The sequence below is a fragment of the Sander lucioperca genome, chromosome 2 (genome assembly GCF_008315115.2).
Source record: "Sander lucioperca isolate FBNREF2018 chromosome 2, SLUC_FBN_1.2, whole genome shotgun sequence".
NCBI lineage: Eukaryota > Metazoa > Chordata > Actinopteri > Perciformes > Percidae > Sander > Sander lucioperca.
Genome location: NC_050174.1, coordinates 46,771,117 through 46,794,593, shown reverse-complemented (window position 1 = coordinate 46,794,593; position 23,477 = coordinate 46,771,117). Strand labels below are relative to the sequence as shown.

Here is a 23,477-nt window from a genome sequence, read left to right as displayed (position 1 = left end):
TGACAGCGCCTGAACTCAACTTTTTAGGATTTTCAACTGTTTCCCAGCATGTGTTTCACTTCATTCTGCCAAATACTGCAGTAAAACTACAGTAATGCTGCAGTATTGCTACAGCTCAGTACTGCAGGTAAGACAAAGTAGTTATCGTCTGTGCCAAGCGCAATGCAGACGTGAACTGATGTGACGTCTGATCAGATATTAATGCTACTTCTTTCCTCATGTGAGTGGCCGCTGCTCTGAACTAAAGACGTTCAGCAGGTTCACTGAAGGATTCAACAGCTCAACTTGATGCAACATGAACACAGAGATAGTAGACTTTATTACATCCAGATTTAAGCATTGTTAGAAGGTGCATCTTGCAGCAAATCTTCCGTCCGCCTGCTTTCACGGTGCTGTGATGTTAATTTCAGCCTCACAGCTTCACACTGTATATTTACAGTATGGCTACATTCACACTGCAAGTCTTAATGCTTAATTCAGATTTTTTGCTCAGATCCGATTTTTTGTTAAGCTGTTCACATCACCTTTTAAGATGTGGCCTATATCCGATTCAATTGTGAACTGTTTGCGGTTTCGAACTGACCCGCATGCGCAAAAGAACAATAACAATGACATCAGACGCAGCACGCTGTTGCACTAAAGTTAGGGAGGTTATGGAGGAAGTAAGCATTTTCACTTTTATTTCAAAATGTTTGTGTAATGGCAGCCGTAACATTACTGAGCAGGTGCTGAGGAGGAGAAGAATGAAGAGAAAGAGAGCCAAATTGGCTATTTTGGCCTTTTGTGGGGTTATGGCTGCAAATTCACTACAGAGGTCTGTTCTCCATTTTGTAGGCCTAGTCAAGTTTTTAATTTTACTGTCTGTGTCTAGGGCTAACTCCCGCCGGCGCATAATTGTGACAAATGTCGATGTAGATTGACGTAAAAGTCGCATCAAATCTGCCTTGGTTGTTCGCATTGAAAAAAAATCAGACCTGGGTCTGATTCAGGACCACATTTGGAAGTGGTCTAAATCTGATTTGAAAAAAATCTGATCTGGGCAAGATTTGAGTGTTCACACTACTTCTGAAAAAAACTGACCTGGTCACTTGAACCCCAAAAAATCAGATTTGGGCCACTTTTGCCTGCAGTCTGAACATAGCCTATGTGTGTGTGTGTGTGTGTATATGTAACATCACAGTGTCAATGTGGGAGTGTTTGTAGAGGACGTCCACACAAACAACTTAACGCTTTGGCTCGACTGGAACGTCTGTGGAAGATTTCCACGAGATGGAGTTATGCGTGCCGAAAAACATCCAAAATATAAAAAATAAACAAAGTAAATAAACCTAAATATAAAGATGTTAAACTAAAGGGAAAGGTTTTGAAGTGGAGGTTTTCGGTTGAAGAAATAAAAGCCTATTTTCAGAGTTTCTGTGAAAGCAGCTGCTGTGTGCAGCACTTAAGGAAATATTCAGAGTGTTCTGTTCACTCTGATGTGTAAAGGCTGCCTTTTACCAGCATTAATATTTCACCCTCTGTTTAATATTTCATCAGCTAATCGCTCCGTTAATGTCTGAATTACATGTCCTGCCGTCTGATTAGACTGATGGAAGTGGAGAGTAACAATCCAGTGATGGACACAAAATGAACCGCCAACAATTCTGATGATCGAATTATTTATCAGACTTCATTCATGATTTATCAATAAACCTCAGATCATTCTCCTTTTTATATCTTTGCAAACTGAATATTTGCAACAAACAGCTGATTTAACTTGAGAGAAATTTCTTCAGAAATGCAAACTGCAGCTGTTTTTTTTTTTAGATTAGATATATAAAACCCACAAGACCAAGGCCTAGTCTACATGTACGTGGCTTATATTTGCTCTCATAAAAGAATCCTGTCCACACAAGTGCCGTTTAAAAAAAAATAATAATCTCCGTCCACATGAAAACGCAAAAACCACAATTGAAGCACTGTAGGTGCACAAGTGGGCCAAACTAAGAGGAGCATCGATCGCTCCTAACATTCTGACGCCTTTGTTCCTCAATATAGTGGAAAACTAACACATTTATGTGCAAACATGTAAAAGAAAAATCATGTGAGAACCAGCACTATTTTGGCTCCGTTCGCCATTGCGTGAAATTTCGCCTCATTTACGATGCATCATCAAAGGACATAACGGCGCAGGCTAAATATCTGTGTACCTGTGGACTAGACCCAGGACAAGTCCCAGTCAATCTCATTAGATCAAAACTAGTACAAGGAGTCTGAGTTAAGCCCCCAAAAAGGCCAATGTGAGTCCATAAAAAGGTCTCAGGACCTGAAACTATTCAGACCTCTTTCACACTTTGTTGTGTCATAAACATACTTTTAAGTCATAATGTACCTTCAAAATACACAACAAATAATAAAGCAAAAACATTAAGAATTACTTGCATATTTATTGAAATTTTTTAAAAACTGAAATATAACAACTAGACATTCAAAACACCCAGAATCTTCAGTCGGCAGTTTGTTTCTTTCTCAGCTCTTTTTGTGAGTACAGTGTTGTTATTATCACTGTTAGAAATATATGGACAGAATGTTGTGTTTTAAATCTTCCCCTGAAGCCTCAACATGTTGGTTTGTCCAACAAATGTCTCCACTTGGTCCTTTTTAAAGGACCGGTTGTCCTGCTCCGTACAGATGAAAAAGGGGTTACTTTTGTTTGTTGGAGTTGTCCTTGTTGTGATGTGACGTCACATCTGCTCGACCAATCCCGACCAACATCACTGCCCCAGACTACCTTAACCTGCATTCAGTATCGCCTCCTGACTGAGTCCAGATTTAGTTCCAGGAACGCATCCCTGAAGCCGGTGTAGAACCGTGGAACAAAAGCAGAACCATGAGCGAGGTTTAATAAAAGTCTCCTTAACTTCATTCTTCTAATCCAGGCCCGTGGGCCAGAACCGGTCCGCCAATGGTCCAATCAGGCCCACCAGATGACTTTGCAAAGTGCGAAAATTGCAGAGAAGTAATTAATTCCAATTCCAAATTTACCACTTTAATCTAAGAAAATATCCAAGTTCTTTTTCTGTAAATTTACGACTTTAATCTTAGAAATTCAGAGTTTTTTCTCAGAATATTACTCCTCTCTCCCGGGTCCATAACATTATTTTTTCCTACATTGGGCCTTAGAACGCTGTCGCAGCAGAAGTAACTTGCTTTTGCCAACCTCAAGCTGACAAGAAACTCTGTGGCAGATAACGTTTCTGATCTTTCTGGAGAGGTTTACTGGTCTGGCCCACTTGAGATCAAATTATGGGGTATATTGCCCATGAACTAAAATGAGTTTGACACCCAATCTAAAGTAAAGAATTCTATCTCCAAACATGAATGAGTTCTTTTGTTCCTGTACGTCATCCTGTAGGAACCAGTCCTCCCAGTGTGCTGGTGTCAGCGCGGGTGTGGTTCCGTGTGGGTCAGCACACGTGACAGCAGGGGAGGTGCTGGGTGGTGGTGGTGGTGGGGGGGGGCGTGGCTTCGGTACAGGTATAGGTCCAGTGTGGACGGGGCAGGAGGGTACAGGTAGTGTGTGGGCAGGAACATCCTGCCGGCTTCAGCCAGCAGCTCCAAACCAACAGCTGACTGACGCTTCCACTTTGTTCTGTCGTGTCAGAGGAAACAGATTTATAACATGTTCATAATGATGTTTATAATTACAACAATATACCAAGAACATTAGAATTGTATTTGGTGTAAAACACGTCCTGAGCCCTGAAGATTTCTTCTTAACTTGTTCGTACAGGTTATTTTCACAAGTTGTTATCATCTATGCAAGTTAGTTTTGCACACACATTTCACACACACAGTTATATCTTGCACACATAAATTATTGTGCCGCAAGATAAAATGAGCTTAAATTTTTACCTAGAAGTTAACATAAAAAATAATACGATTTACCATAAAATGTTTAGAAAAAGTTAGTAGGCTTTAAGAAGTTCCTTCTTATCAAAAATACCAAATAAAAACTTATTTTTCTTTGAAGAAAAACAAAAGTAATCCAATAAATAACAACTGAATAAAGTCAAGCTCGTCCAAGCTAAATTGTACAATTGATGATTCATTTAGACCTCCGGCCAATCACAGTAAAGCATTCTCAGAGCACATGGAACAATACAAATAAATCAATAAATAATCAGTTCTGTACGCTCCTCCTGCTCTCTTTGATTCTGCACTAAAAGCTCCAGATTTGTTTCTGCATGAATTATTAATCATTAATTACAGCACACACTGCTGAATTATTGATCAGACAGCGTTCATTATTAATCAGAAGATGTCTCACATGTGTCTGTCTACAGTGATACTGAACTCAGACAGACAGACTAAACTAAGACAATTGTTGTTAAAGCAGGGAATATACTATTTGTTTGAATATATTTTATTTTGTCCTAATACTAAAATAGTATTTTTTCATAATATTTTACTCTTGTATCAGGTCCTTTATATTTTGATTCATATTTTTGACGACAGTTAAACTACTGTTTTGGTACTAAATCTTATACAGTCATTGTGTATGTTATTGAGATTTCTGATTTTTGGCTTTACCATATACTAAAGAAGATCAAAAGCTTGTAACAGCTACTGAATGGACTTCGAGGTGACATTATTTTGTTAAATATATTTCTATAATTTACCTCCTGTTGTGGTATGTTTCTGTGTATGATCACAAAAAGACACAAAATGGCCACAAAGACACACAAACCAACTACAAAGACACACAACACGACCACAAAGAGAGACAAAACCAACACAAAAAGACTAACAAACCACAAAGAGACACAAAAGGAGTACAAAGAGACACACCAATACAAGGATACATAAAACAACCACAAAGAGACACAAAATGACCACAAATGAGTCAGCCATGTCCCTTTCAGTCTTGGGGTCCTACTTATATGTAGGAGGGGTGGGGGGCCTTTTACATATTTGTGCTCAGAGGCCCATTGTCTGATTACCTACTTGTCCAACCTTCTATGATATGTTACCTCCTGTTCTGGTACCAGGTCTTGTGTGTTTCTATGATACTTGTATATGTTACCTCCTGTTCTGGTACCAGGTCTTCTGTGTTTCTATGATACTTGTATATGTTACCTCCTGTTCTGGTACCAGGTCTTGTGTGTTTCTATGATACTTGTATATGTTACCTCCTGTTCTGGTACCAGGTCTTCTGTGTTTCTATGATACTTGTATATGTTACCTCCTGTTCTGGTACCAGGTCTTGTGTGTTTCTATGATACTTGTATATGTTACCTCCTGTTCTGGTACCAGGTCTTGTGTGTTTCTATGATACTTGTATATGTTACCTCCTGTTCTGGTACCAGGTCTTGTGTATTTCTATGATACTTGTATATGTTACCTCCTGTTCTGGTACCAGGTCTTCTGTGTTTCTATGATACTTGTATATGTTACCTCCTGTTCTGGTACCAGGTCTTCTGTGTTTCTATGATTCTTGTATATGTTACCTCCTGTTCTGGTACCAGGTCTTCTGTGTTTCTATGATTCTTGTATATGTTACCTCCTGTTCTGGTACCAGGTCTTGACCTGGGTGTCACTGAGCTGCAGTGAAGCAGCCAGCTCCATGCGATCCTGGACACTCAGGTACTTCTGTTTCTGGAAGCTCCTCTCGAGCCTCGACAGCTGCTGGTCGCTGAACGCCGTCCGAGCTTTACGAGGTTTCTTCAGATGATCCGTCACGGGGTCCGAGGCCCCGCTCTGCACTGAGTGATTGACAGGTAGAAATGACATCCCATCACACCCCTCATCCTGCAGGTTGTTATTACTGATAGAATGTGACTGAAGACATTCAGTAAATATTCTTAAATGGTTTGGTCATAGAGAAAAAATAAATATGATGGAAACATTTGGACTTTAATCAAATCTCTTTGTTGTCTTTTTAGGTTTGCTGTCACATTGAACTGAATGAGACTGACGTTTTAACTGCAATCTGGGTTTAACGGCTAAAGCAGGCACCCTTTTTTGGCACCCTGGGGCCCCAGACCTCAAGGGCCCCAAAAGCCCCAGGGTGAGGGTAACAGGGGGGTCAGTGTGCCCACCTGATGGTTGAATCCAGTCTTGGTTTCAGGTTCTTTAGAGACAGGATTCAGTTTGTGTTTTAGACTAAAAGAAGAGAAGCTGCTGTCTCACTTTGTTTTTAAGGTGTTATTGTTTAATAGATTTGATTCTGAAGACTGTAAAGATAGAAGCCGTCACTTCAGAGTCCTTGATAATATTTCCCTGTGAGAGGTCCGAGGAGGACACAGTGACACGTTTACAATCATCATCATCAGACTGTTTATACTTTCATTATTAATTCATCATCAGTATTTCAGTCTGATTCATTCAGATCAAAACGTCTTATTTCTGAATCATAAAAACCTCATTAAAAATAAAACACACTAAACAGCTGCTTGGTTTAAGATCTGTAAAGCGACAGCATTCATTTGAAGACAGTGATATTTTATAATTGGTTTATTTTTACAATGATAGCATTGCTTTGTCCTTTTTTTCTTATCGTGATACAAGGCTTGAAATGTGACATGAAAGTAAATGTGATGTAGTTCAGAGAAAAATACCGTCTTTCAGTGACACTTTCTGATTAATAATTAATGAGCAACTCCGACATTTTTGTCCTTAATTGGCCTCCTTAATAAAACCTTCAAAGGCAGCAGCGGAATAAATACAACTACATGAATTTATTTTTATTTATAGATTACAATTAATGCAGTGCAGACGGCTTTATATAAAAAACAGAAGAGCTGCTGAAAATGTAAAACTTAGCCTACTTTAAAAAACTAAAAAAGTTATTGGAACCAAATTTCAAAACAACTAAATTTTAATTTATCATTTTAACTCTGAGCTGAATGTGTAATGATAACATGAAGGAGGATGAATGGCTTCATGATATATGGTTAGATATTTGCCAATAAAATCAAAATATTAGCGCTTATTATTATTAGTTGTTGTTATTATTAATAATAAATGAGGAAAATCAGGAAGCTCAAAACGAAATAAAATAAGAGATTTATAAAATAATAAATCAATTCTCCTTCAGCGGCGGATCGGAGTTGATTTACAAACTCTTATTTATTTATTTTCTACAAATAACAACCTAAAAACATGCTTCATATTTTGACTCCCGTGTTTTTAATATAATTTAATATTAAATCATCTGAATCCTGAAACCGAAAACAGTTGTATTCTTAGAAATCACCGCATATCATATTAATTATAACGGCTTCATATTCACTATTATCTAAAATGTTTTCTGGTCACATAAACCGTTTTTATTTCAGATTATGATTAAAACTCTGTATTTATTTCGGATAGAACAGATAAAACCACTAAATTGTCTTCTTTTTTAACATTAAAATTATGAAATAACTTCTCAGTAGGCTACGAAGATTTTACTTGGTCATGTCAACGTAAACTAATATTTTTTCTTATTTTGTTGTTTTTCTGTAATAATGATTTTTCTGGTCTCTTACCTCTGGATTCACTGTCAGAAGAGAAGCTGCTGTGACTTTTATCCTGATAGTCTTCTTCCGGTCCGGACTGGAATGGCTCGGCTTCTAGCTCAGGCTGTCCCGGGTCAGAGTCGACCAGATCCGGATCAGAGTAGGGCCGGCAGTCCCCTAAGATGTCCCGGATAAGGAAAGAGGAGCTGACGGTACGGGGCTGGAACTGCTGCAGGTGACCGGGCAGCAACACAGACTCCAGCCGTGGAACCGGCTTTCTTCGTGGGGAAGGAGGCGCCGAGCAGCCGCTGCTGCTGCCCGGGCTGAGCTCCGGAGGGTCTGCCCGGGAGAGGAGCGCGCCCGCCGGCCTGAGGCAGAGCAGAGAGTCGATGCGGAACCTGGAGCAGCCGGAGGCAGAAACCTCCATCTCCGTCCTGACTCAGGTGAGTTTGTGCACTCAGGTGTGCAGACACATTACAGTAGAAACAGTAGAGTACAGCAGCGGAAGATGACGTACGACTTCAAATATTAGTTTGATTGTGACTTAATTTTCCTTTTGAAATTCAATAAGTTAAAAAAGACCAGATTCACAAAATAAAAGCCCAAACTGTTTGATTGCTGAGTGAAGATTATTGATCCAGATGGAGAATCGATTAGCAGCTTATTTCTTCAGCACCATGGAGAGGGAGAGAGAGTTCCTCCCCCAGCTGACTGTGTGTGTGTGTGTGTGTGTGTGTGTGTGTGTGTGTGTGTGTGTGTGTGTGTGTGTGTGTGTGTGTGTGTGTGTGTTAGTTAAAGACCAGTTATTGTGGCAGATAGCTGCTCTGGATATTTGCAATAGAATACACGTGAATGGCAAAATTGATGTCAATTCACCTTAAATGTTCTGTTTGACTAGGAAGAATTGAATAACAAATATCTGTAATATATCCAGTCTAGCTATTAAATGTTAAAACGGCCATTTGTACTTTTTAAGGATTCTAAATCCTGAATTTAGTTTTGACTAGTACAATCAAAGTTGTAGATATGTTGAAACTTTTACTAGTAAGACTGTTATTGTGGATATCTTTAAATTCCATTCTGACTAGTGAGAATATAATTTTGACTAGGAAAAATGCTATTATGAATATCTGAAATGTAATTACAGATAGGAGTGTGGTTCGATGAAATGTTAAAACAGCTTGCCATAAGAGCCATGGGGGTTGATCTTACCACAGGTTGTGTTTTGGTGGAATCAGATGTGGATGGAAGAACAACACACAGATTTATGATGCTTTTTCTTTTTTATTTGAATGAAGGTTGAACATGTTTCCTCCTCAGTTCAGTCCAGACTGTACGTCCCCAGACCCTGAACTCCTCTCCTGGACACAGAGTCTGACTGATGAGCCCTGATTGCCCGGAGACGAGCGTCCTGGTCCCTGAAGGTGTCCAGAGCCGGAGCAGCCTGAGGAGGATTCAATTTATTTTTTTAAAGCCGCAATAACTGACGGTTTGTAAGAAAACAACATCTGACATATTATCAGCTTATAAAGTAGTTGATGCTAACATGTTACAGAGCAACACGATGACTTATTAGGAGTCTTTGTGTTTGTGTCCAATATTCTCTCTCCGTTTTTTGTCTCTACCAACTCCTTAGGGAAATATCTATCCTCCAGCTGCTGAATCCTCCACTATTGTATGTTCACCAGCTAGTCTCTAACTGTGTCTGTCTGCTGTTGGCTGCTGAGCAGGAAGTACACAGTGGGTTAATCAGATTTTTATTCTGAAAAGAGATTGAACCAGGCAGGAAATGTGAAAGGAAAACCAAAACTAGAAGCTAAAAGAGGCTAAAAAGCTGCAGAAGATAAAGACAATTCATCACTATCAGAGGCACTTTACCATTTTACACACACACACACACACACATACACACACACACACACACACACACACACACACACACAAAGATTAGTGCAGCTTTAATAAAAATACCTGGACAGAAACAGGAAGTTCTTACTTGTATGAAGCGGGGCAGTTTGAATGGCGTCTGTGTGACGGGCAGAGCTTTGCTCCTCCTCAGCAGGCTGGTCCTTGTGTCAGGAATACATCCTGGTTTTATCTGCACGCACACACACACACACACACACACACACACACACACACACACACACACACACATTCTGACACCAAACTTCATGTCTAAATAAATTCACCTGAGGAAGGTCTGTGTGACCAAAACGTTGTGAAATAAAGTATTTGCATGCGTAAATGACAGTGTGCGGATGACATGGCCAGGGACTACGGGCGGAAACTAGCAATTTGCTACAACCTGGCACAAGACATCGGTTAATGTTTTTTGTGCACTGTCCCTGTTCAAATAAATAAATTACAATGACATCACACTGTTCTCCGCAGGACAATGACATCACACTGTTCTCTTAGGGATGATGACCATTGACTCGGACCAAAAGCTCTCACCCTCTGCAGCTGTTTGTGGTTGCTGGTTTGATTCCTGCTCAGCTGTTCGTCCACCCAGCGGCGAGCATACTCATGAGAGAGGAGTTCTGACAGAGGAGACGACACCCTGACGGGACAGATCGATCAGTGGTAAGTCAATCAGCATCATTCAATAATCAATAATCAGCTCTGTGGTTGTTTTTCTGACCTGGTTGTGACTCCAAACGTGATGTCAGGCACCGCGGGGCGCCATGAAGCCCTGCCCTCCTTCTGTTTGGGGGCGGGAATCTTGCTCCTGGCCTCGCCCCTCTGAGCCCGGTACTGACTCAGCTCTTTGGCCGTCACCAGACCTGACTTGACTGCGTCCCGGTTCAGAGACACAAAGTCCGTAATGAGCGGTTGATGAGGAGCAGAGTGTCCACGTCTGGACTGAACCCTCCAACTGGACAGAACTGACATGACACAGGGACAATGCTCAGAAACTACAACTCCCAGCAGGCCTCGCTGCAAGTTTTACAGGAGTTGTTGAATGCCTAAATAACAAAAATCTTCTTTTTGCGTTAAAGGTTCATCAGGAATATTTTATATGGACATTAAAAACAAGCCAAACAAATAAATATCGTTGTGATCGTCGACAGTCAAAACCTGCACACGCACTTTTTTGTACCTAACTTAAACCTAAAATTTCAATTTAATACAACTTTATTTATCTCTGTGAGGATAGCAGCTCACAGATCAACAGAGAACATTTAAAACTGAAAACATTCAAAGGCTTAAAAAGGATATGTCAAATGTGTTAAAATCATTATATTTGCAGTTAATAAATAACTATACATATGAGAAGTGAAATGAAGCTGAACAAAAACTATATATTTATTATTTTTTAATTATTAACCATTTTATTGTTTAAGATCTCAAAGTTTCAGATATGTGAAGCATACAAATGGATAGCTGCTTCTCCAGGTTTAGTTTGGACTCTGGGGACAAGAAGCAGACCTAAACCAGAACTATCTGAGACCAGAACCAGAAGCATCTGAGAGGTCTGGTTCAGCTTTATAACGGAGCAGCAGATCAAAAATAAACCAGACAGTGATTCATAAACCAACAGGAATATTAATTTAAAAAAAAAACATTAAATAAAACCAAGTCTGAGATGTCCACACAAAGATAGAGGTACAACAACACAGATCTGTGTGTGTGTGTGTGTGTGTGTGTGTGTGTGTGTGTGTGTGTGTGTGTGTGTGTGTGTGTGTGTGAGTGTGTGTGAGTGACAGCAGTGATTGTTGCCTGAAGGCATGTTTCCTTCATTCAAATACACTGTGACAGCTGACCGATGCTAAACCTCACACACACACACACACACACACACACACACACACACACACACACACACATACACATACACACACACACACACATACACATACACATACACACACACACACACACACACACACACACACACACACAGCAGCATACATTATCCTGAGCATTGTGTTTTGGAAATGTTCAAACATGTTGCTAATGTGTTTATTTAGGTTATGCTTACCACTAACAGCATGCTAATGCTATCAGTTTCCAGGTGATGCATGCTAGCAAACCTTATAGGCATAGTTTAGATCTTTTGAAGGGTGGTTGTATGAGGTATGATATTTTTGATATTTGATATTTTGATCTTGATACCTGTGCACATGGTGATCGGTTAGTTAGTTTGTGTTATTGTGTGACTTTTGGTGTTTTAAAGGGTGAGGAACTAACACACAAACAAACCAATCGAGGCAGCGTTAGACCAGCAACTTCTGTTATCTGCGAGGTAAAATTACTGTTTTTGTCAAAGGGGTCTGGTGGCTTTGAAGAGAGCATAGATAACGGCTTCAGTTCCCTGTCGTAAAGGGCTGGCTAATGGCAAGGTAAAGCGGTGAAAACATTGTAAATATAGCGTACCCTTAAACTGATATTGATTTTTTTTAAGGTATCTAAAATACATTTAACTGCTGCCCCGTCCACAGCAGAACATTGCTTAGCTTCTGTGTCGGTATTCCTGCCTGCTTCTCCAAACTGGGGGCGTGCCGACCGCCAATCTACTGTAGCTAATACATCGGCTATGGACCTCATACAACCCCACTTTAAAATATCCAAACTATCCCTTTAAACACAGTGTGGCCCGGTATGAGTGTTAAATGCTACATGCTAATACTTCATGCTATGTGCTGACAGTCTTTGTTGTTGTTGTTTACAGTGGTTGGGACTTACCCTCGGACACGCCTCCATCTCTGATCGAGTTGCTGGTTCCAAAAGTGAACTCTGGACCAGGAACTGACAGACCTCTGGACCTGGTCTGACCCAAAGATGCCTGCACACAGGAGGAAGGACACCACCATCATCATCATCATCATCATCATCATCATCATCATCATCATCATCATCATCATCATCATCATCATCAACATCATCATCATCACATATAAACATCATCAGTAACTTCACACTGTCCTATTTTCACTCCATTTCTGTAAAAAAAACAAAAAAACATTCAGACTTGAAATTTGCAGTTTTTTTCCTTCACACTATGATGGAGAATATTTTAAACCCGCCTCAGTGGTGCATTCAGGGACTCTTTTATGTCCAAAGAAAGTTTTGCCTCCATGATCTCTGCTGTCAGAAACACAAACAGAAAAACATCTTGTGAACAGGATGATGTGAATGTGTTTATTTCCTTCAGAACGTCCTTGAATGCACCACCATGGGGAATTTCCCAAACATTCTCTGATCTCAAACTGTAATAAATATAGACTGATGTCTCTCTGGACTCTTAGTTGGTTGATTTTTACACTGAAACCAGCAGCTGCCTAGAAGTAAGGAAACAATATCCAGTTTAATAAGCTCTGTCTGGAAGCCACCAACCCTAAGGCGCCCCTTTATACTTATTTCAGTATAAAGTGCTTACATATATTTTATTTAAACTGTTCATACTACATAGAGAGAAGAGGGGGTCACTGGGGGCCCAGCAGCTCATCATTGGCCCCAGTCCCTCTGACTCGTCTGGACCTTAAAACCTGAAGAGCTCAGTCTGTGTCTGTACTGCCATCTAGTGTTCATCAGGAGGTTTTACACACAGCAGATTATCAACAGTCACACACACAGAGTCTGAAGGACAGTTCATTATGACATCACTAAAACTGTATGATGCATCATCCACAACTGGTTACAGGAAGTTACTCTTACTTGTTACTGCTTTGCATGGTTGAACGGTGCTAGAAGATGGCTTAGGTCTATGTTGCTTGGCTGTGTTTTGATGCTTGCTCTTATACTGAATGTGGATACTGTTTGATGTGTAGCTATGCTAATGTTTTGCTGCTTCCTGTAGCTCTGCATGGCTAACTGAGAAAGATTATCTGTTGTTTTAGTGGTCTGTATGGTGTCTTGTTGACTTCTATCTGTATAGTTTAACCTGTACTAATGTCTTGCTGCTTCCTGTTGCTCTGGTCTAAAATCATCTGGCTAAAGGACTACAGTTGAAAATTAGCCGGCTGGCTAACACTGGCACATTTACAGAAATGTTGATTAACGTGTGTCGTCCTTTATAAATAAAGAATAAGAATAAGAAGTGACTTTAGCATAAATACAGTCTGATTAACTAACGCAAAACTGCTGAAACTGCAGCTCCTTAACAGTAAAAGTCTTGAAGCTCCTTCACAGTAAGAGTCCTCCAAAACTCAATAGGAATTGCTCAGCATCTACAGAATATTTCTATGTTGACTTCTTTGTTAAGTTTAAATGTTTCCTGTGAATGTTTTATGTGACATTATTCTTGTTTACCTTGATGAGCAGTGGTCTGGTCAACATGGAGTCTCTGACCACACCCACCCTGGGTGAAGACATGTTTCCTGTGAAGACGGTCTTCTGTGGTGTGACAGCAGTTATTAATAATGTTAGTACTGCAGTCAGAGGTGGAAGAAGTATTCACATCCTTTACTTCAGAAACACCACCACTCAGTCTTGCAGTACATGTTGGTTAAACAAGGAGGAGCATGGAAAAGAAGAATTGTCGAAGTAGAAAAGTTCCTTTATTAACTTTAAAATACTTTGACGAAACAATCCCAACTCCAGGTCTACTTATTGGCTTCCAGCTGCATCACAGGTCTTTATTTGTTTTCAGTTGACATGGATTCCTTAAAGTGATTTTGATGAAATGAACAGCTGCATGGCATCAGATCCAGCACCTTCCATTGATGAAGACCGTGACACAGTTTTAAAACAAAAAAACAACTGGTACGTGGCCCTTTAGTTGAGCTTGTTTTGTCAAAGAAGTGCATAGAATTATATTTTGTTGTTATACATCTCCAAACAGACTGGACAGATTGAGGAAGGAAATTATTTTGTTTTTCGTTTTCGTTAGTGGTCCCCCACACTCATTTTAAAACCAGAGGGGATCAATCATTTCAGGCAGTGGCACTCAGGTTGTGGAATGCACTGCCACTCTCTTCAAATTCTGTTGATTCTTTTAAAAAGCAGTTGAAGACTGCTATTCAAACAGGCTTTTAGTTATACATGGGTTTTTATGGCTGTTTGATGGTCTATGTTCTCCTTTGTATTCTTATGTCTTTTAATTATTGTATTTCACTTTATTGTTAAGCACTTTGTGATTTGTATCTGTGAAAAGTGCTATATATATATATATATATATATATATATATATATATATATATATATATATATATATATATATATATATATATATATATATAAACTTGACTTACTTATATATATATATATATATATATATATATAAACTTGACTTACTTATTTTAATTTGTGTGAACTAAACCTTGAAAGAACAATATTCATCATTTTTGAGTTCCGCCTGTGGGAAGTTATAGAGTGAACATGACAGTGAAGTTGTTGTGAGGCTGATTTTTTTTTTTTTTAGTCATTTCTGGTATAAAGTTTTCTTTCTTCTGGAACAGAATCGGTTTCACATTAGCCAATCAGAACAGTAGTTTCTGACTGATGCTACAAACAGGTACGAATAAATACATTAGTAATCATGGTGAAATTGAACAAACCTGAATGAAAAAACGGTCAACAGTCAAGATAATTTGTCACAGAGAATAATACGAAAACGCAAACACGCTTCAATAAAACGTTAATAAACATATTTTACTGTAAGTAAAAAACTAACTATAAAAAAACAACCTGTAACTTCATTTTAAATATTAAAACAGGCTCGTTTTGAATCCTCTAAAAGTTGTAATAGATTTAAGGTTAGCTAATGTGTAACAGGAGTTTAACTTTTTTCTGACAGCTGATCAGTGTTCATAAATAAAGACAAATTATGTGTGTAAAACTGCCTCAAACAACCTGAATATTAGAATTAAATGCAGTCAAAATGAATCAATGAAATGTTCTTGGGTTTAAAGACATTTCAACACACGTTTCCTTCTTCTTTAGCTAGCTAGCTAGCTAGTTTAGCTCCTCTGCCGTTTAGTTGTAATATTATTACAGATATCTCATACTGTCGGTACTGCTGATACTGATACAACTACTGATACTTGTAGTACTTATTACTTTTCATAAACACTTTATTTAGTCGCTAATTTACAGATAATTAACGCTAGTATAATAATAATAAGTTAATTTACAGACCTATCCGTGTCGTCAGGTGTCGAGATACTCCGTTGCTATGGAAACATGACGCTAAACTTTGACGTAAAACTGCACCAGAAAAAAAAAAAAAAAAACTGTTCAACAGGAAGTTTCAGATTAAAGCTTACCAGAGTGCTCTCCTTTCTTTAAAACATCCATGAGTGAGATACATCGATGCTATGGATGTATGGAGACTTCACTTGAGAACTGAGGGTGCACCTGGAGTCTCTTAATATTATAAAGTGGATCAGATAAGCAGGGGGCAGCATGTCAGTAATGCAAAGTTATAATAAAAGACAAAACAAAATACATTATTCTTCTAAGAGTTCTCCGTACTGTTTGATAGTATATATATTATAAGTTTGAGAGTAAAAAAACAGTGAAATTGTTATGGTAAACGTGATTCACTCCTCAGTAAAAACAGCGACACGAGTAGAGTCGTTACCTTAGCAACCCTAACCAATCAGGTAAGGAATAATAAGGCATAGACTGTTATGGAGTAAAGAATAGATATATAGCCTATCTACGAGGGTAAAGCATGGATGTATTAAGTGGGGTAAAGTGATTATCCTGTTCAAAAATTGTTTTTTTTCTGTTTTTGTCATCGATATAGTTTTTATTTCTTAAATATATGTATTCTGTTTTACTGTGTTGTGTTCATAGACTGTACTTGCGTTCGAGTCGTTTTCTCTGTTTCCCGGAAACACGTCAGAGTGAGACGTCTGTCCCCTTCCTCCTGCTCGTTACACACGTAGCTCTCGGACAGCTGCTCTCATGTCTGCCCGGGTCTCTTTGCTTATTTTCGGCAGAACTTCAGAATTTGTAAATTCTGCAGCTCTCTGACAGCCTGCTCTTTCGGTGTGTCTTACCCCAGTCGGAAGAGATGATCCGGTTCTGGTTCAAAGCGGCGGTCGTACTCTGGCTCGTCCCCGGGTCTCTGGGAACCGCAGCCCGGCTGTACACGGAGGAGGACCCGCTGGTGATCCTGAGTAGCAGCAGCCTGAAGCCCAGCGTCATTAACTCGTCCTCGGCCTGGCTGGTCCAGTTTTTCTCCTCTTGGTGTGGACACTGCATCCAGTACTCCAGCACATGGAAGGCTCTGGCCCAGGATGTCAAAGGTACAGCAGCAAACACACTCGGTTTGGTGGTTCCCCGTCCGCCCGGTTTGTGCCATTCTCCTTTGTAAACAGCAACACCAGACTCCATTCAAAATAGGACTACTAGTTCATTCCCGGTTGATCGGTCAAACGACGATACGTGTTAAAGTATCATTCGGTGTGTTTTCTGAGTTAATCGTATACCACCTTTAGTTCGGCATTAATACAATGAATACATCAACACTTAATTACAGAAAAAAACAGCTCCTCCTCGTGTGACTGAAGTGTTTTAATTTGTGTGAAGCAGCTGGAAACTAACAGGTTTTTGAATGAAGTTCTGAGTGATGGTGTGATTGCATACAAGAATGGTTTAGAGAAGACTCGCCTAGTATTTATCTCAATAAACACGTATTACCACGTTATTGATTATTTATTAGCTGCCTTTTTGTCACTTAATCTCAATGTTATTAATAAACATTATTGGATTTATCTTTACTGACACCACTGACGCTAGAAGAGATTCCTATAAACCAGCAGTAAATTAGCTTGATTAAGCTAACAGGTGGTTGTGCTAACGGAGAGATGAGCTCATGTTTCCAGGCAACAGACAAGTGACACTTTAGGTATCCCAGCAACAGAGGACTGTTCCATGAAGTCAAACCTGAATCACAAGAGACTTAAATAGTTTATCAGTGAATAAAAGGGTTTTTAATCAGCTGTTAGCTCAGTTAGCTAACAGAGTCAGGGCTCTGAAGACTTAATTAATATTGATTTTTCCACATGCGTGTATTGATTTCAACACATTGTAAACCAGAACTCCTTCACTGAAATAATCATTTAGGTAACATATGTTTTGATTTTACACTATAAATTGAATTGAATTGATTTTGACGTCTGGATCAGCTGTTAGCAGCAGCTCGGCTCGATACCCGTCCCACGTTGAGCTGAACAGCGTCGGAGAAACACTGTTTTTTAACCTGAAACTGCTTCATTCAGTGTTTTTTCACTGGTTAATAATCACCGCGTACCTTTTTGTTTTGGAGAGGAGGAGACCACTGTGGATAGTTCGGCTCCCAGTAAAAAACCTCCTGAACGATCAACACTGAAGGAATCCTAACCGGGAGAAGCTGACGGCAATGTTATCGTCTGGATTGAGAGACCCTTAGCGGCAGAAAATGACATATTGTGCGTTTAAAGAGATAAAAGCAGTTGAAATGCAAATAATACAAATTTAATTAAAAAGTAATAAAAGTGTAATAAAAAGTCAAACAGGCTTTGTGGAACATGTTGCCGGATCGAAGATTGTCACGATAGAATTTCTCAACTTTGATACAATACAAAAAGAAGATAGCTACTCAATACTTATGGCAAAAAGAAAGAAAAGTCCTGGGCACACAAAACAGAATCATTCTTTTTATTTTATTTTTTTTAATTAACAACCTGCACACAGTGCTGCTGGTACAGAAAAAGTCACTGAACACATACCAACACACGTTTTTTTTGTTTTTATGTGCTTTCTATACTATCACATGTAGAATCAACAAAGATCATATCGTTTTGCACATGTGGTTTTTGACAACCTTAGTGAGATCTTCAGAAAACAATTATATAATAATAATAATAATAATAATAATAATAATAATAATAATAATAATAATAATAATATACACAGGCAGAAATAAAAACATGGATCTGATAAATATCTTCTTGATTTCTCTGTTGATCCATTAAATGTGACAAACAGTGAAAATGTCCATCAGACATAATCAGTGAAGAAATAATCTAAAGTTAAGGTCACTTTGAGTGGTGATGATGTCAAACATTTGATTTTTAGGTTTGCAGTTTTTCTCTGTTTTATATCAAAGTAAACTGAGTATGTTTGTTCAAAAATCTAATTATTAATCTGAAGTGAAACAACACACACACACACACACACACACACACACACACACACACACACACACACACGGAAATCTGTGGGAATCAGTCTGCTGTCTTTAGACTCCATCTGCCTCTATCTCTCTGGGGAATAATTCAAGTGGAGACCAGCTGCCCTTCTGACAATCACACACACACACTCTCTCTCTCTCTCTTTATGTGTGGACCTGCTGTCGGAGTCAAAGGACATCTGAGAGACAAAGACCTCCTCCCCACGAACCCTGAGATACTGGCAGCTGGGAGACAAAACACACACACACACACACACACACACACACACACACACACACAGAGTGTAGGTTTGGTTTCAGAAGTGTGTATGTGAGGGAATGAAGTAAAAAAAAAAAAATATATATATATATATAACCCCCCCCCCTCTCTCTCTCCCTGTCTCTCTCTCTCCCTATTTCTCCCTGTCTCTCCCTTCATGTCTCTCCCTGTCTCTCTGCCTGTCTGTCTCGCAGACTGGCAGCAGGCGGTCAGTGTGGCAGTGTTGGACTGCGCTCAGGAGGAAAACTTTGACATCTGTAAAGAGTTCAGCATCAAGTTCTACCCGACATTCAGAGTATGTCACAACACTGAGTACTACTACTGGGTACTAGTACTGTGTACTGAGTCTGACTGGGTTTACTGTGTACTAATACTATATAATATCCTAACAGTGTGTACTACTGTCTAATAACCTTACTGTTTGTTGTCTTCAGTATTTTCGGGCTCACAGTCCAGATACAGACCGAGGGACGCCATACAGAGGTGAGACACACTCTCACATTTATTATTTATTTATTTATTACAGGGACAGTGCATATTAATAAACATTTCTGTCACTAAGCCAGAGTTAGCCAGAAGGCTATTTTCCTTCTGCAGTCCCTAGACAGATGATAAAAGTCACCCTAAAAGAAAGTAAAATTACATATTTACATAACAATACATTTAGTAAAAAGTACTATTAAGCTAAAATGTACAATAGAAACTTTGCAGACCAACAATCAGACAAAGACATGAACACATGCACACACTCAAGGCAAGAAGCCAGCAGGGGGCAGCAAGAGCAGGTCATGAAGTTAATGATAATGTTGACAGTTCTGATTATCAATGAGCCATTTCTTTAACTGGATCTTGAATGTACTGTATGTGTTTAGATTGCTGATGGTTATAGGGGTGAGGTTCCACTCAGTAGCTGCTCGAACAGAAAACAGTTTGTCCAAATCCAATTTCCTAAATGGCTACTCTGTACCTGTCTCTCTGTCTGTCTCTAGGTGCAGACAGAGAGATCCAGTCAGTAAGACAGTTGATGGTGAACATCCTGCAGAACCACACCAAGCTGGACCGGCCTGATCACTGTCCTCCACTGGAACCATACAGGTACCTGAACCCGGCTGAACCAAACTGAACCAGACCAAACCAGACCGAACTGGACTGAACCCGAGTGAACCAGCCAGAACCAGACTAAACCAGACAGAGCCTGACTGAACCAGATTAAACCTGACTGAACCTCACAGAACAAATCAGAACCTGGCTCTATAAAAAAAGTTTGTGAAAGATTTTTTTTTTTTTTTTTAATTATTAAAAAATATTATTTGATAAATAAATGAGCCATTTTCCAAAGCAAAAACTCAGATGATTCTCTGGTTCCATCTTCTGCAGTGCGATGATGTTTGATATACTGTAGCTGAAACAATCGGCAACAAAAATGAACAGCAACTACTTTAAAGCAGCCATATTATGCTCATTTTCAGGTTCATAATTGTATTTTAAGGTTGTACCAGAATAGGTTTACATGGTTTAATTTTCAAAAAACACCATATTTTTATTGTACTGCACCGCTCTCTCTCACTGCTGCAGATCCTCTTTTCAGCTGGTCTCTGTTTTAGCTACAGAGTGAGACCTCTTTTCTTCTTCTTCTTCTGTACTATCTTTGATTGCACTCGCACATGTGCAGTAGCTCAGATGTAGATCATGTCAGCTAGCTAGCTCCATAGACAGTAAAAGAAAGGCTGTTTCTACAACTTCGGTCAGTTACAAGGCAGGATTAGCTGGGAGACTTCTAAATGAGGGCGCACATGTAAATAGTTCTTTTGTAGATTATGGTGAACTTGTGTGTTGTAGCAGTGCTTTGCTATTGAGAATGAGGTAGCATGCTAGCATTAGCATGCTAGCGTTAGCATTAGCGTTAGCATGCTAACGCTAACGCTACGAGCTAATGGTTGCGGTTAGCCTGCTCGTTTCGGCTTGTGACGTCACAAGCCGTGCCGATTTTGAACAGCTCACCCAGAGACTGAAGTCAGGACACATTCAGAAACCGTATCTCACTCTAAACAGCATGGATGGATTTTTTTCAAAGTTTGTATATGTGTGGAAGCACCAGAGACACAAAATAACACCCCAAATCCCAGAAAAAGTGATTTTTTCATAATATGGGCACTTTAATAATCAATTTTCAAGCAAAAATTACGAACTAAGTAATTGATGTCATATTACCTGTTGGCTGCAGGAAACTGTGACTCTGACATTTTACAGTGTCCAGATAGATGTACTGACAGAATCATTGGCTCTGTGTAAACCTGTCTGTCTGTCTGTCTGTTTGTCTGTAGTTCTGTGGAGCTGCTCCCTCTGTTGGGTCAAAGGTCAGATCACTACACCGCCATCATCATAGAGGAACCAGACTCCTACGTAGGACGAGAGGTAACCGCAATACTAATAAAGAAGGATACAGTTTAACTTTAACTGGAGATCAGAGGCTCTAACTGTCTGTCTGTCTGTCTGTCTGTCTGTCAGGTGATCTTGGACCTGCTGCAGTACTCAGGTGTAGAGGTGAAGAGAGCTCTGAGCTCTGATCTCCCCCTGCTGGATGCTCTGAAGATCACAACCTTCCCCTCTGTTTACCTGCTGCACCCGAACACAACACACACACACCTGCATGTGTGAGTACACACACAAACACACACACACCTGCATGTGTGAGTACACACACACACACACACACACACACACACACACACACACACACACACACACACTTTAACTTGGACTGACTTGTTGTGAGTTAAATAATGTAAGATGTTTGCTTACAGTCAATATATCTGCTAGAAATATGGTTTTGAATTAGATCAACATCGTCGATACACTATATCTTCAATTACATGGGCAGGTGTCTTAAATATGATCTAACTTCAACCGTTAAACCACATCAAACTGTCTTAGTTTTGTGAACAATGGACAAAATGGTCTCACGTCCCTGGTCTAAAACTGTTGGTCCTCACAAAGATAGACACACATCACACACACAGTTTATTCCTCATTAAGTTGTTATTTGTATTTATTGGGATATGACCAGGAAGTCTCTTCAGATTCAGTTTCTGTATCACAAGAAATATTTGACCACAGTGACGGCACAGAGCTGGGTTGAGTCTCATCAAATATTTTAATTGTGTAAATATATACACACCAACCTGCTCTTCATTTTTTCCTTCTTCAGTCAGAAGCGGTTGCGTTTCTTCTTCTCTTCCTTGTTGAGGACGTTACCTGGAGTTCAGCGCAGGTTGAAGTCGGGCAGCAGCAGTACCAGTGAAGGCCAGATGGGGGCGCTGCCAGACAAACAGAGCACCGAGCCCTGGAGAGACTTTGACAGGTCAGAGACTCCGTGAGACCGGCACGCCTCAGCTTGGCCTGCAGAGTCTGGATCTTCAGTAAATCGGTTTGTGTCTGTCTGCAGGTCCAAGGTGTACGCAGCTGATCTGGAGTCAGCCCTCCACTACCTGCTGAGAGTCGAGCTGGCTACCCATAATACCCTGGAGGGGGAGGAGCTGAAGATCTTTAAGGACTTTGTCACTTTGGTCGCAAAGGTAACAGCAGAGCTTCAGACCTTTTTAAAAGGATCACACTTTTCATTTATTGTCACAGAATACAGACTTAAACAAAAAACAACGTACATCAGTGACAGCACACGTAGAGTACGTCCACCAGTATTAAATAGAAAATCAGTTCCATGGAATGAGAGATGAAAAAACTTCTCACCCTGCTGGTGCTGAACTGTCGCTACAAACTGTACAAACTAATACACCAGCTGAGTTCTGTATCACTGCTGCCAGTAAAGCAGCAGAGTCCCACTGAAGCCAGTCTCTGTCTCTCTCTCTTACCTGTACAGTTGTATCCAGGTGGGGGTTCTGTGGTGAAGCTCATGGAGACTCTCTCTGATTGGCTGCTCAGTCTGCCGCTTCCGCGAATCCCCTACCAGGCTGTCCTGGACCTTGTGGACAACAAGATGAGGGTGAGACACACACACTGAACACACACTCAAATCACACATACTAAACACACACACACACACACACACACACACACACACACACACACACAGAGCAGCAGCTGACTTCCAGTTTCCTGTCCAGATCTCAGGTGTGTTCCTGGGGGCGGAGCTTCGCTGGGTTGGTTGCCAGGGCAGCAGGGCGGGGCTTCGAGGTTACCCATGTTCCCTCTGGACTCTGTTTCACGTCCTGACTGTCCAGCATGATGCCACGCCCACTGCACTGGAGAACACAGGTACACACACACACACACACACACACACACACACACACACACACACACACACACACACACAGAGCTGTCACAGGGCGGGGTGTGAGTCCCTGTGTGAACTTGACGTGTGAGGCCCTATTCAGGCCCGGTTCTACGGAGGTGCAAAAGCATGCACTGCACCCTCAGTCTGATATTTTGGCCCCTCCAGTTGAAATTTGAATAGCAAATGCTAGAGTAGTCCGGCAAGAAAACGCAAATGGGTTTGCTTTCAAGGATGGACAAAGATGGAAGTACGAGAGCACAAATGCACACCCGTCTGTGATTTCTTATTCTCCTGGTATACCTCTTGTCCTGACTC

The 23,477-nt window shown here is 40.2% G+C and overlaps 3 protein-coding genes across 6 annotated transcripts in view; 1 reads left to right on the top strand and 2 right to left on the bottom strand.

Annotated features, from left to right (window-relative positions):
• Positions 1–2,406: 2,406 nt before the first annotated feature.
• barhl1a (BarH-like homeobox 1a) lies at positions 2,407–8,070 on the bottom strand. The gene is made up of 3 exons (XM_035998901.1): positions 7,512–8,070; positions 5,543–5,744; positions 2,407–3,631 (listed from the first exon to the last, which is right to left on the bottom strand). The coding sequence occupies exons 1-3, from the start codon at positions 7,906–7,908 to the stop codon at positions 3,421–3,423; spliced, it is 810 nt and encodes a 269-aa protein (XP_035854794.1). The 5' UTR covers positions 7,909–8,070; the 3' UTR covers positions 2,407–3,420.
• Positions 8,071–8,745: 675 nt separating this feature from the next.
• cfap77 (cilia and flagella associated protein 77) lies at positions 8,746–15,684 on the bottom strand. 3 transcript variants are annotated; one of them, XM_031302185.2, is made up of 7 exons: positions 15,564–15,684; positions 13,737–13,820; positions 12,171–12,270; positions 10,126–10,369; positions 9,939–10,044; positions 9,478–9,579; positions 8,746–8,925 (listed from the first exon to the last, which is right to left on the bottom strand). In XM_031302185.2, the coding sequence occupies exons 2-7, from the start codon at positions 13,797–13,799 to the stop codon at positions 8,803–8,805; spliced, it is 738 nt and encodes a 245-aa protein (XP_031158045.1). In that variant the 5' UTR covers positions 13,800–13,820; positions 15,564–15,684; the 3' UTR covers positions 8,746–8,802. The 3 variants fall into 3 exon arrangements, with proteins under 3 accessions (XP_031158045.1, XP_035854795.1, XP_031158046.1); XM_035998902.1 differs by having other exon boundaries at positions 15,569–15,635; XM_031302186.2 differs by lacking the exon at positions 15,564–15,684 and adding an exon at positions 13,993–14,131.
• A 590-nt stretch (positions 15,685–16,274) lies between these two features.
• The window catches only part of qsox2 (quiescin Q6 sulfhydryl oxidase 2), a 9,406-nt gene continuing 2,203 nt past the window's right edge, over positions 16,275–23,477 (top strand). For both annotated transcript variants that reach the window (XR_004896681.1, XM_031302162.2), the window contains exons 1-10: positions 16,275–16,681; positions 19,063–19,163; positions 19,303–19,351; positions 19,858–19,963; positions 21,193–21,283; positions 21,377–21,522; positions 22,077–22,229; positions 22,314–22,443; positions 22,746–22,868; positions 22,990–23,140. Coding sequence is in view for 1 of the 2 variants with exons in the window: in XM_031302162.2 (XP_031158022.1) it covers positions 16,447–16,681; positions 19,063–19,163; positions 19,303–19,351; positions 19,858–19,963; positions 21,193–21,283; positions 21,377–21,522; positions 22,077–22,229; positions 22,314–22,443; positions 22,746–22,868; positions 22,990–23,140 (1,285 nt within the window). In the remaining variant the exon portion in view is untranslated. The remainder of the gene's footprint in view (positions 16,682–19,062; positions 19,164–19,302; positions 19,352–19,857; positions 19,964–21,192; positions 21,284–21,376; positions 21,523–22,076; positions 22,230–22,313; positions 22,444–22,745; positions 22,869–22,989; positions 23,141–23,477) is intronic.